Source organism: Lipotes vexillifer, unplaced genomic scaffold (genome assembly GCF_000442215.2).
Source record: "Lipotes vexillifer unplaced genomic scaffold, Lipotes_vexillifer_v1.1 scaffold70, whole genome shotgun sequence".
In the NCBI taxonomy this organism is placed as follows: Eukaryota; Metazoa; Chordata; class Mammalia; order Artiodactyla; family Lipotidae; genus Lipotes; species Lipotes vexillifer.
In genome coordinates this window covers 1,593,452-1,607,072 of record NW_006789896.1, presented here as the reverse complement: position 1 = coordinate 1,607,072, position 13,621 = coordinate 1,593,452, and the positions used below count along the sequence as shown (strand labels likewise).

The 13,621-nt window shown below is 45.6% G+C and overlaps 1 protein-coding gene across 6 annotated transcripts in view; it reads right to left on the bottom strand.

The window, feature by feature from the left end:
• Nucleotides 1-8,364: 8,364 nt before the first annotated feature.
• The window catches only part of DDX19B (DEAD-box helicase 19B), a 20,012-nt gene continuing 14,755 nt past the window's right edge, over nt 8,365-13,621 (bottom strand). For 4 of the 6 annotated variants that reach the window (XM_007462949.1, XM_007462947.1, XM_007462948.1 and 1 more), the window contains 6 exons: nt 13,498-13,612; nt 11,081-11,258; nt 10,472-10,709; nt 9,784-9,946; nt 9,130-9,321; nt 8,365-8,694 (listed from right to left, as the gene is read on the bottom strand). In XM_007462949.1, the coding sequence (XP_007463011.1) occupies nt 8,633-8,694; nt 9,130-9,321; nt 9,784-9,946; nt 10,472-10,709; nt 11,081-11,258; nt 13,498-13,612 (948 nt within the window). In that variant the 3' untranslated portion in view covers nt 8,365-8,632. The remainder of the gene's footprint in view (nt 8,695-9,129; nt 9,322-9,783; nt 9,947-10,471; nt 10,710-11,080; nt 11,259-13,497; nt 13,613-13,621) is intronic. The other 2 variants (XM_007462950.1, XM_007462951.1) reach the window with 1 other exon arrangement.

Below are 13,621 nucleotides of genomic sequence, written 5' to 3'. Positions count from 1 at the left end.
TTTGCAGGAGACCGCCCTCAGCAGGAAGCCCCTTTTCTTGTCACTTTAGTAAAGCTGTATAGTAACTAACTTTTAAGCCCAGCACCCCCATGCTCTACTCATCAACGGCCCAAGCACACCTTTCAGATCTTTTAGTCACACAAAACCTTGCCTAACTTGTTGGTCCTTTCCACAGATCAAAGAAGTAGAAAAGAAGAATAAGTGGTTAACAGATGACCAGATCTCTTCCCTAGCTTCCCCTTCAGTAATCTCCCAAATAAACTGTGTGACCAAGCTGTGTGAACACGATCACATCTAGAGGAAGATCACAAGAAGCTGAGGAGCCTGCACACAGTGGGGGATGGCGACGACCCATCTCAATGATTAACTGAGATTACTTCTCTCCTTCCCTTTAAAAGTTTCATGAGCAGAATCTTTGGAGGTGGTTTTTGGGGTATGTTGAGTCCACCATCTCCCCAGATTGCTGGCATTCTGATTAAAGGCACTTTTCCTTTTTTACCATTTGTGAGTATTGATTTTGTAAGCAGCAAGCAGCAGGACCCCCATTCGATAACAATGAAAATGTTCTGTATTTTTTGTATAATGTTCTGTATCTTAATTGGAGTGGTGGTTACACATGTGTATACAATTGTCAAAACTCAGAATTATACACCTAATATTTGTGTATTGCACGTCTATGTATAATGTCAGTTAAAAATAAAACAAAGCAAGGTAATGAGAAAAAGTGTAAAAAATAGAGGTAGTAATAAATTTATTTTTACTTAAAAAAAGCGGGGGGAGAGTAAGAATGTTTTCTCAGTTCTTAACTACTGATCAAAACAGAGGGCATGCACACATTATGCTTACAGAAGTAAGAATGCCAAACGCCATATTGTCTTCCCAAGTGACTAGTCTAATTCCCAGCACATCACCAGTGGAGTTACTGCTTAGAGACTACATTGTTTATTAGGAGACAGCGCCACAGTCTAACTCCACGTAAGGCAGCAACACTGAGGGAGACTGCTAGTTGGTTATCTAAGGGGAAAATGCTCCTTCTGTCTTACTATTATAACAGTCGCTTTAAAAAAAAAAATCTAGATCTTGAGGCAACTATCCCTCTTACTCTTTTTTATCTCAAACACAGCAAAACTTTTCATGACAGTCAAAAGCAGCAATATCAAGACTCAATTTAAAGTTATGGAGGCAGAGAATCTTGCTTAGAACAAATATTGAAGTCTGGGTGCCCACTACCCTCTTTCCACTGCTGTTTCATTACGAAGTGCAGCTGCTCTAGCACTGAGAGGGTGATTCCTACATTGCTTCCACTGAAACAATTCCTAGAGATAAACGTGGTCTCTGGGGGAACTGAGGATAGGATTTTTCCTTGCATTTGATTTTAGGGTGCTTACTAAAAAAAATTTTAAATTTATTTCACTGCCTGCACCTCTACTGGGTGATTGGCATTTGTTTAATCCAGGTGAGTGTTCTCAGGGAGGTGCAGGCTGAGGCTCCAGCTGGGACAGTGAAACCAGCCAGCCTGTTTGGAGCAGCTCTGGGCAACAGGGAACCCTCTGCCAAGGCTGCCAATACCCTGGTCAGCTGAGGTTTTTATCCCTAAAGGACAGCATCCTGCTGGTAGCCACTGAGAATCCCATTCCTCTTCAGATCCGAGACCAACAAGAAGGGCACGTTCTCATGAAGCTGCGAACTGGACAGCCAACCCTGAGTCGTATTCAGTTAAACTGGGCAGATGACAACAAGAGCTAACATTTTAAAAATGCATCCTACATGATTTACTTGAATTCTCACAACAATCCTGTTTTCTCCATTTTACAAATAAAGAAATTGACGTTCAGAGAAGTTGACTTTCCAAGACCATATGGCTTAATAAGTGGCAAATATGGGCAACCGAATTCCAGAAAACTCTCGGCGACAAAACCCAAAACCAAGGGCGGAGTGAGGGGCAGGCTTTCTTGGGACCTCTTTCAAGTTTCGAGCCGTGACGGTATCCGATTGGCCGAGGCCGGGCACTCCAGCCAATCAGAGGTGGGCAATAGCCCTGCCCCGGGCACTTTCTAACTGGCCCTTTGGGCCCGAATCCCGGCTTAGATGCTGACTGGGTGAGCTTGCACTGCGCCTAGTTTGGAACTGCTGGGTCACATGATGATTTCGTCTATATCAGTGAATTGTATGTCCCGTTGGCAGGGACCTTACCTCTTGATCCCGAGCATTTCGCCCATAGCAGAGACACAATAAACAACTGTTGAATTAGGGAGTGAACGTATCAGTAAGTCAATTAAGGGTCGGCAAAGAACATCTCACTATCGTGCCTGATTCTGTGGCGCCATCATGTGTTCTGAGACGAGGCGTGCGGGCACTCGCATTGCTTACGCTTGCGGTGACGGTGGGCACGATAGGATAGCGGCTCTGCTCTGGAATGACTGCTCTTTCTCCCTCGTGATGCCTCTGTGTACCGGAAGTGACGGGAAGGGGAAGATGAATGCCGTAAAATTCAGAAAATAATTTAGCAATAGTGGCAGGAGCCAGACCAAGTTTGTATTTGGCCCGCAAAATTCTAATGACTAATTTATAAAGATCAATTTGTAAAAATTGTATGAAAAAGTGGGGATAATTTTTACAGAAAATTTGTAAAACATACTCCACTGTTAACACACATTAACAAAGCAGCAACACGCCTGCTGACAACTAGGAATTCAGTGATGACTGATTACACACCTCCTACCCTTACTGGACTTCACCTCAGGGAAGACAGAGGCTAAACAAGCAGTCCCAAACATACATATATTTGTATATGAGGCAAATACAGCCTAGCGGTTAAGAAGGTGGGTCCTGGAGCCAGACTGCCCAGGCGTGTAGCCTGCCTTGCTACTTCTGACCTGTATGTAGTGGGACACATGACTTACCCTCTCTGTGCCTCTGTCCTCATCTGTAGAATGGGAATCATAACACATTTGTTGTCAGGAGTAAATAAGCTATCTATGTAGACCCTTTGAAAGTCACCTAACACAGTAATGTCAATAAGGGAAGTGGGGACTCCCCTTGTGGTCCAGTGGTTAAGACTCCTGTGCTTCCAGTGCAGGGGGCACGGGTTTGATCCCTGATCGGGGAACTAAGATCCCACGTGCTGTGCAGTGTGGCCAAAAAAATAAAAAATAAAATAATAAGGGAAGTACAGGCACCTGTATAGGGCACCCTGGAGCTGATGACAGGGGACTGAGGCACACGTTCCTGAAGAAGTGGTTTTTACCATTGAAAAAGGAAGGACTAGGAGGAGTGAGACAGAAGGAAGAACTGGGAGAAGAGTTCCAAGTAGAGGTGTGACCGCGGCAGTTGATGCACCCGGTCACTGGTTGTTTGGGGCCCACTTGGCAGAGGGGAGAGGTTCCCCCTCCAGGCTCCTCCCCCCACACGGAGTACCAAAATCTCTGGTGCTCTGCTGAGAGGGGGGACTTTAAAGAGACAAGGACTGTTGAACAGGAGGTTGGCCACAGGTGATGCCCCGGGGTGGCATGAAGAAAGTATCCTCTGAACTTCTGCTCTGCTCCCTGACCACCTGCAGCCTCTGAGGACTCCCGTTTTGAGTTAACCCTCTCTCTTTCCTCACGCCCATCTTAGCTAGAATCCTGGAGGTGAAACATTCTTAACCTCATCCATACGTCCTTGGCAGTTTCTTTGAATTTTTGTTCCTGCTTCAAAGTGGGCTGGCTGGGGGAGGAAATAACGATCTCAAAATGAGAAACTGGAGAGGGAAATGCACAGGATCACCAACCTCTCCGCGGCGTGGCCTAGCACTAAAGCAAATTTTGGCGTGTGTGGAATTGGAGCAGAGTACAAGGGGGGAAGTAAAGCAAGTGAGGCTAGAGACTTGAGGTGCCTTATCTGAAATGCCTACTACATAGATGTGTCAGATGTATATACACGGTTTGCACTTAAGGAAAATGGAAAGTAATGGGGGGCTTAAGCAGGAGAGTGGGAAAATCAGACTCAAATGTTACAAAGATCACACTGGCTGCTGTGTGACAAATGAACTAGAGGAAAACCCAAGTAGAGGCAGGAGCACCTGTTAGGAAGCCAGTGTAGTAGAACAGATGACAGTGGTGCTCTAGACCAGGGTCTAAGCTAACTTAAGACTATTTGGCATTTCTCCAATTGCAGAATTCCAAGGATGCTGGGAGCCTGTGGATGAGAATATAACCGTTGTAAAGACTCACAAAATGTGTACTAGTACTTCCAGGAGAGTTCCATTTAAACAGCCCCCCTCCCCAGCCCTGCTTCCTCTGGGAGTAGCTAGCTGTAGTCCTGCATAAAAGAAAGATCTGCCACCAAGCACCTCTGCCTATGAGATATGGAGAAAGCAGAGACTGTAAGTGTCTCATCTGAGCAGCTGACATCCCGGACAGCGACCAATCTCAGGCTTCATCTAATATTTTTTCTCCACCTACTCCTAGTCCCCATTTTACAATTAGGACTACTAAGAAGCCCCTTGCTCTGCTGAATACTAATGCCAGAACAGTTTCTAAGCCAAAGCAGAAGCACCCAACAACAGGGGCTCGAGAGAGAGAGGACAGAAGGTAGGAGTGTGACAAATATCCTCCAAGCAGATCCCCACCTGCCCTCTTAACTTCCCACTAGGTGTTTGAAGCTCTTCTGGGAAAGCCCTGTTCCAGACTCAGGATTAGGAAAGCAGGAAAGCAGGGTACTGGAGCCTCCTAGCATCAGCCCTACAGGTTCCCTCACCTCCACTGTGTCATTTTTGGAAGATGCTGCAACCTGAGTCAGACAACAGAATAAAGAATATTTATTCTCAAGCAGAAAAGCAAAGTCAGATAAAACTGCAGGGGGTTCCTAAGAACCTGTTTTCTATGTTCAGGATCAAGAGAAACCTGGAGAGGGCCTCTGAAATTTACAATAGCTTAGGGGTGTTGGTGAAGAAGGGCCAGTCCCTTCTTGCAAAGGTGATGGGCCTGACAGTCATGAGTCATTCATTCATGACTCAGCCCTGATGTTATTTGTTCTTTCCAAACCTTCCCTTTGGATTTCTCCCCAGAATTATTTGTGTATAGTGTGTCTAAATTTTAAGAGCCACAGATTCTTTTCGGAATAACAACAGTAAGCAGGTATAAAAGTCTACCATTCCTCCTCTGCAGCACCCCTCCAGTCAATTTCTTCTTCTTCTTATTTTTTTCTTTTTTTGGCCATGCCGCCTGGCATGTGGGATCTTAGTTCCCTGACCAGGGATTGAACCCACGCCCGCTGCAGCAGGAGCGTCAAGTCTTAACCGCTGGACTGCCAGGGAATTCCCCATTTCTTCTTTTGTGTTCTCAATACAACCAGTGACATCCTGGCACTTACTGTGTGATGGGACCGATGTAATAATCTTCTAACTGGTTTCTCAGATGCCAGCCTTTTCCAGCTCCAGTATATCCTGTATATCTCTGCTAGACCATTTTTCCCAAAACCCCATTTCATCACTTCCTGTGATCCAAGAATCTATGACAATTCACTACTAAATCCAAATACTGTTCAAATAATCAAATCTCATTTTCTACCTAACAGGACTTTTCTCTGCCCATGTGGCAAGGCTGCTCCCTTTACTACCCTTCCAGTGTACTGCATTTATCCTAGTGAAGTTGCTTTGGTCTTAATAGGGCCTCATCTGCCTAGGTCACTCTTCTTGTCACTTGGAATCCCACCACTTTTCTCATAAGCAAACTCAACCCCTTCATGAAATCTTCTCTAACCTCAGAAATCCTTACTTCTGAATACCAGACACTGAATGAAACAGCCTTCACGTTAAATAATAAACAAGATGGGAACAAAAAAGGGAGACCTGTTTCCAAGCCCTATTTGTATTCCTTTCTTAGGACTAGAAAATCAAATGTAAGGCCTTTGGAATGCAGGCATCTACCTTCTTTCTGATTAGTGAGCCAGCATACTCTGGTTTACCAGCAGGAAAAACAGGAATGTAAGGAGCCCTCTGGCAACTGAGTAGGGCCCTTGGCCTATGGTGACATCCCAACAGCTTATATTGAAGCAATGTCAACTCTGAAATGGAATAGTAGTATCAGGTGATGAATAGTCTATGGAATAATGCATAAATCTTCACTAATACCAGCAACCAAAACGTGCTGTTTTCTTCTTATACTCAGAAATGATGTCTTAGTAACATGAACATGTCATAATTCAGTTAAACATCAATAAAGAATACATTAATGACTGATTAGTTCTTATGCATACAGCCAATGAACACGCCAAAAAAACAATAAAATCCATTGTTTATGGATAATGAACATATCCAGAATTTTCCAATGGGCCCAAATCTCCTTTTCTCAAGCAAGTTTCTTTTTGTAGGGCACAGTTTATCATTCCATACATAGGAACTTACTAAAATCAGCAGAAGAAACTCTGGGGACTGAAGCTCAAGGGCTCCATACATTTTTACATCACTGATGTCTCAAAATGGCACAAGGTCACAGAAGCATCTATGGACCATTACGCCTTAGAGGCTAAGCACTGGCAGGAATGAACATGGGCTGCAGTGACACTGGGGGTACTTTCCAGAGCCATTCATACAGTGAATCTTTCTTACCTTTTAAAAAGACACATACTCCTTTGGGAGTTTCTCCCCAGGAAAATACATTTAAACTCAAAATACTACATAAACTTCATAAACTCCATAAAACCCATCCAGTGAGTTCTTAGGGGTCTAGCCCAGATAAGGAACTGTTAATCTAGATTTCTACCAGATACCCATTTATTCCTACTATTGAAGAGTCTGAAGCACATCGCTTCCCATTTTCCTGCTCAGATTTAGGGCTACTCAGCAGATAGGTTATACATGTTGTGACAAGGTGGGATGTACTCAGCCTGCAGCCCCAGGAGTCCACACTCCTTTAATTATTGCCTTTGTTTTAAGTTATTCCAGGGTTGGTCCACAGGACTTTGCGGGAGTTGGAGGGGGCATAAAATTTCTTCCCTTCTTACAAGACTCCCTGGGTGGGTCAGAGTTGGCCAAAAGTACAAACAAGACTCAACACAGTCAAGTGCCCCCAGGGGAACGTGGCAGGACTGACAGTCTGTGGTTCTCTCTGTAGCATCTGTAACGTCAGATTAGGGAAACCACCTGGGAGGCTGACATTGGCCCCTTCCCTTCCCAGGAGACAAATCTGGCCCTAAAACACAGAAATGCCTACAAGGAAGATCTGGGATTGGAATAGTTCTCATCACAGAAAATCCCTCTTTCAGGCCTGGTCCTAGATAAAGTGGCCCTTCCGTATCGAAGTCAAAGAGCTGAAGAGGACTCTCAGCTGGGGTTTCATATTGCTCTTGTAACTCAGTTTCATCTCATCTTTGCTGTGTCACTCTGTGGGTACCAACAGCTTGGCCAGGTATGAGGAAATGTCCATTACTATTATTTGCTCTGACTGCTCTGCACAAAGATGCCAAGTAAGGATGGAGCAAAGGCCTTGGCAGTTACTCTTGCCTTGGACAGATGAATGGCTGTAGTCCACCTTGTCCCTTAGTTGCACCTGTTCGTATTCCAAGCACTGTGAACGCAGATATTCAGAATCCCTTTATAATCAAGATGCCTAAATTCTGAAATCATTCCCCAGCTCTGATAAAAAACTTGCCTTCTGTGATCTGGAGGCAAAGCAAGGATTTCTGACTACTGCTGATCGCTTCTGGAGCCCTGAGACTGGCCATTAGCAACTTGAAACCACAATTTTCACTGAGGATCCAAACCTCAGAGCACCTTTTATTTGCTTAGGGCTACTAAGCGGTCAAGGTGATGTTAGGGATGTAAAAAAGATGCTGCAAGTGCCCACAAGATCAGGTTTTGTGGCAAGCCAGGACCACCACTAATTCTCCACGATGACTTCTCCACAGGACTTGCTCAAGCACAAGCACAGTTATCAGATGTGTATTCTGCACAGATTGCACCCGCTGAGACGAACAAGTCATGCTCTGCAACACAGACTTGTATACACCAGAGATCCCAGGCTGGCACTGTGGTCCATGCTTAGCAAATCTTCCTGCTCTGGCCATCAGGACAGCGGGGACTGACAACACTCAGATGAGCTGTCCCAACCCAAATCCAAAGCAGCAGCTAGCAGGTCTCCTCTGCGGTTTCATGCCACACTCCAAACATGATGACTGGCTTACACACCTAACCTACTCGGTCTCTCTCTCTCTGTGTTCCCTCTTCACCTCTACTCTGTCACTTTCACAAGGGCTGGAGGCTGGCCTGAACAATTCTAAGCAGAGAACAGGCCAGGGCTGCCACAAAGGCTCCTGAGCAAGCGATCAGCCACAACATCTAGGTTAGCGTAATGATGTGGGAAAACGCTGGCCAAAAAAAGACGTAATTTCCAAAAGGTAAATTTCTATGTATTCATGCCTAATCTTCAAAAGTTGTGTAAACAATTTTTTTCTACCTTCCCCCATCACTTGTACAATTTTTGTCAAGTCCAAACGTAATTTAAAATGAGGTAGGTAGTTTCTCTCTACTCGTGCCTTCATCTTTGTGTTGACTGTTGAGGCCTGTGCCATGAAAGCACTAGTGTGCCATGAAAGCACTAGTGTGCCGTGCAGGGGGAGCACCAAGTGTGGCATCAGTGACTGCAGGAGCTTCTCAGTTGGCTATTTTCTCTATCTCGTCCAAGTCATCTGTGTCCAGTCTTTCTATTTTCTTATCTGGGGGAAAGAAAAGAGAATTCAAAGAGAGACCAACATGGGGTTACAGAGACACACACTCAGGGAAGGGACAGCACGGCAAGGAGGGAGGAAACACAGGTCTCTGCTGCCTAGGAACGTGCTGTGCCTCTGGCCACAGAGATCCTTCACTGAACCCCAAAGGCTTCCAGTGACTGAGCAAGGGACACGGACACCAACAGCCAGAGCCCCAGGCCCCTCAGCCTGGCCAGGGGGGACTGTCATTCAAGTCCCTGAGCCCTGAGCTCTCCAGGTGTGCTCTTTGAGAACTTCCACATTGTAGGGAAGGTGGGGAATGGACCAGAGACAAAGGCCTCGCTCGGGGCCACAGGAAAACCTACCCTTCACCCTCCCCTCCCACCCCGGACTTGCCCCTGTAAGGTAAGGGCCCAGCAGGGGACACTCCCAGGGACTCACTGAAATGCTCCTGGATTCTGTTCAGGATGTTCATGCTGTGCTTGCTGTCCACCATGTTCACGGCCAGGCCCCTCTTGCCAAAGCGGCCGGTGCGCCCGATCCGGTGCAGGTAGGTCTCGTTGTCCGGGTTCCCATCCTTGTCCACGGGAAGGTCAAAGTTGATGACAACAGACACCTGTTCCACATCGATACCTGCATGAAGGAGAGTCGGACAGGAGTAAGGATGGGACACAGAAATCGCTGTCGTCCACAGTCAGGCCTACACGCACCAACCTCAGGTGGAAGGAACAGTCTGGGATGGGCCAGCTCTGGGATTCAGACAAAGGGGCAGGTAGCAGAACCCAGAGGGAGAAAACAGAACTGTGGCAGGTGCTGACCAAATTATGAAATCAGCCATCAGGCTCCAGAGAGCCTCTGCTGGATACCAGTATCTGGAGAAGCAGCCAAAGCCTCACTGGGGGCCCCAAGAAGAGCAGGTGCCGTTCTAAGCCACCAAGTCAGGACTCTGGCTTCTGTGAAAGTTCTCCTCTGCTGAGGGAATACAAACAGGCTCTTCTAGAAAACAGGATCTCCCGCAAACCACCGGAGTGTCCCGCAGACGAGGATCTCTCCCGCTACCCTGAGCCTGCAGACCAGGACACAATCTCTGCTCACCGCGGGCACACACGTTGGTGGTGACCAGAACCTTCTCTTTGCCCTCTCGGAAGCGCTCAATCACTGCAGCCCTCTGCTCCACCACCATTTCACCACTCAGCAGAGCCACCTGGTGGCCTTCTTTTGAGAGCTCTGCTGCCAGCCAACTAGCTGTTTTGCGGGTCTGGAGTGAAAAGAATTGTTTTAAGTGAAGATACCTGTAAAAAAACCAATGAAGACACCTGCAGAAAAGTGGCTTGTTGCCATTAATATATATGAAGGCTCTACTGAGTTCAGTCAGCAGTTTAGGCTTAAAGTTTCTGAATATTTTTTAGCCATGTGATTTTTTTTGGATAAATTCCTTCAATGAAGACTGGTTTGAGCCAAAGGTCTTCATTCCTAAATACTCTATATTATTAAAACTTTAAAATTATTTTCCTGGATGTTATTGGGAGGTTTTTTTCCCAAGTTATCTCTAAGAAGTGGGACCAAAGAAGGTTCAGATCTTCAGTCTTCCCCTTACAACTCATTACAACCTGCGAGAATATGTCCTGGGGCAGACGGAGGTGATTCATTTCCTTTCCAGCCACAGGGAAGGGACCTGGTCCCCCAGCACGAAGTGGAGCTGGCTGAGAGGGAGGGTGCAGGGCCACACCCTCCAGTGGAGCTCCTCCCCCGCAGGCCGCCTCCTGCTGCCGCTGCTACTCACATGGCAGAAGATCATGGCTTGAGCAATGGTGATGGCCCCGTAGATATTACACAAGGCCTGGAACTTCTCATCTCTGCTATTGCACAGGACGTAATACTGCTTGATGGTGTCCAGTGTCTCCTCCTCGCGCTTCAGTTTGATGATGTTTGGGTCTGGGACCACTTTCTGGGCAAATTTCCAGACAGAGTCTTCGAAGGTGGCAGAGAAAAGCAGCATCTGGCAGTTCCTGGGAAGCATCCTGCAAGGGAAGGCCCAGGTGTTCGACATGACCCCGACCGAGTGTTTCACTGGAAGGAACAGAAGCACAGCCTCCCCAGGCTTGGATGACCTGCGCCCCCAGGAAGGTGGCAAAGCAGGGAGGAGCACTGCAGGGAGGAGGGAGGAGCAGACGTGGGGCAGGGATGGGTGGTGGTAGAGTCCCTAAGTCTCCTTCCTCAACCCAGGCTGGGGGTATGGTCAGTGCGACATGGAAATGGCCCACCAAACAAATGCCTCTGAAAGCTGCAGAGTAAAGAACCTGGCAGGGGCAAGAAGAGGAGGGTGAAGTAAAAGGAGATGATGCTGCAGGTCAGGAGGCCGAGAAGTTCCTCCTGGCTCATGAGTTCCTACCTCTGGATGCGGATGCTCTGATCTTGGTGGCCCTGAGTAGCTATCATCACGTCAGCCTCATCCAGAACAAACACCTTGATCTTCTTGGGGTCGATGAACTTGAGCTTGGAGCACCAGTCCAGAACGGTCCCAGGGGTGCCAATGACAATGTGCTCACTGATCTTCTGACCTCTTTCCACTGTGGAGACAAGATGTGTTCTGTGGGTACTTCCATGGCAAAGCCAGCTCTACTCTCTGAGCAATTCTAAAGCTATGATGTATTTTAAAGCAATTGTTTTGATGTTTGCATTAATATTTTAAGGAAAGGTTAGGATAGCACTACAGTATTTAATGGACATACACACACAAAACAGTAATGCTGAAAAGATTTGGTAAGAGTATAAACAATGAGATGAAAATGGTATTCTTTTACATTCTCTATAATCATCAATCCTCTTTCAAGGATTTCTTATCTTTATTTGTTCTCTGTCAACATCATTCTCTGTTGCCTGGGTTTGCATTTCCTCACAAGTAGACTTTTTCAAAGTTCTCACTCCAGTATACTCTGCCTCTCAGTTCTCCCAGCATCTATGTCAAATGAGACAGTTGCCTTTACGTGCCCCTTTCCCAGGTCAGTAAATAAGATTCATTATGAAAGGTTTTTCCTTTTCCAAGAAACAAACTGCCTCTCTTAGAGTGCTTCCCCAGACTAGGCCTGGCACAGCATGGCACATTCTTGGCCCTGTGCAGCCTGAAATTGAGAATCTGGCTCATTTTGGGTTGGGTGGTACTTACTGATTCAATTTTTAGTCCTTTAATTACAGTATAACCTTAACCAAATACATACACCTCCCATAAAAGTCACAGCCAAGGGAGTACCCTGATGGTGCTGTGGTTAAGACTCCACGCACCCAATGCAGGGGACCCAGGTTCAATCCCTGGTCGGGAAACTATATCCCACATGCATGCCGCAACTAAGAGTTCACATGCCACAACTAAGGAGCCCATGTGCCGCAACTAAGGAGGCTGTGAGATGTAACTAAGATCCAGGGCAACCAAATAAATATTAAAAAAAAGTCACAGAGAAAATTTTGCCTTAACATGAATGTTGAGTCAATTTAAAGCTAACAAATGCTCCTTTTTACTTCAGTTAACAAACCAATTACTGCCCTCCCCAAACACTCAGAATCCTCTGTCATTCTAACTCAGATACAAACTGCAATATTTTAGATGTCTTAAGACATCTAATCTAGACTTGGATTTTCCACTAAGTTTTATTGTCGTATTTACTTTTCTCTTCAGAACTGACATAAGAGCACTTCCCTGGTGGCACAGTGGTTAAGAGTCCTCCTGCAAATGCAGGGGACATGGGTTTGAGCCCTGGTCTGGGAAGATCCCACATGCCGCGGAGCAACTAAGCCCGTGCGCCACAACTACTGAGCTTGTGCTCTAGAGCCCACGAGCCACAACTACTGAAGCCCCCGAGCCTACAGCCTGTACTCCACAACAATAGAAGCCACTGCAATGAGAAGCCCATGCACTGCAACGAGAGTAGCCACCGCTCGCTGCAACTAGAGAAAGCCTATGCTCAGCAACAAAGACCCAATGCAGCCAAAAACAAATAAATAAATAAACAAATTTAAAAAAAAAAAGAACTGACTTAAGTTGGCATTAGGACACGTACACCGAGTGGACTTCTGCCAGTCATCAAGTCACAGGTTTGTGTTAAAGATCCACAGGACTCAACCAAGATTCCAACGAATTTATAATTACTTAAATATTGTAGTTTGTTGTAAGACAAGCAAAAGTAGAAAGAATGGATAAAGAAAAAAGAATAATAAAAATATCTCCCAGGGTTAATTGCCATGAACATTCTAGAACACTTTTGCTCTTCCAATGACATTAAAAAAAAATCAGGCTATTTTTTAAGTAATTGGTCTGCTCAAAAAGTCAAATGTAACATAGCGGAGGGAATGTGAGGCGACCATTCTAGACTGAAAGAAAGAGATATAACAACCAAATGCAATGCATATACACTGACTCGGTCTTGGTTCAACAAAAAAGATATAAAGAAACACTTCTGGGACAATTAGGGAGAAATGAAATGGACTAGATGTTAGTTATTAGAAATGTGTTATTTTCTTGGTTGTGATAAGGGTATTGTGGATATGCTGCAGAATGTTCTTAGTATGAAGTGCACACTAAAGTACTTAGGAATAAAGAGCCACAGTGTCTACAATTTACTTTCAAATGATTCACCAAAAAAAAAAAAATACGGACGCATATACAGATAAAGCAAATATGGCAAAATGTTTACTTTTCGAATATAGGTGGAAGGCACATGTGTTCATTGTATTATTTCAACTGCGTACATTTTGAAATTTTTCAAAGTAAAAAGTAATTAGCTTAATTAACAAGGATCACATATTCATACTCACATTTATTGCCACGAACAGCATAAGCTAGCTTCAGTTCAGGGTAAAATTTGCCCATCTGCTCAATCACTTTTCCCGTTTGAAGAGCGAGCTCGTAAGTTGGGGAGAGGCACAGACACTGGTAGGG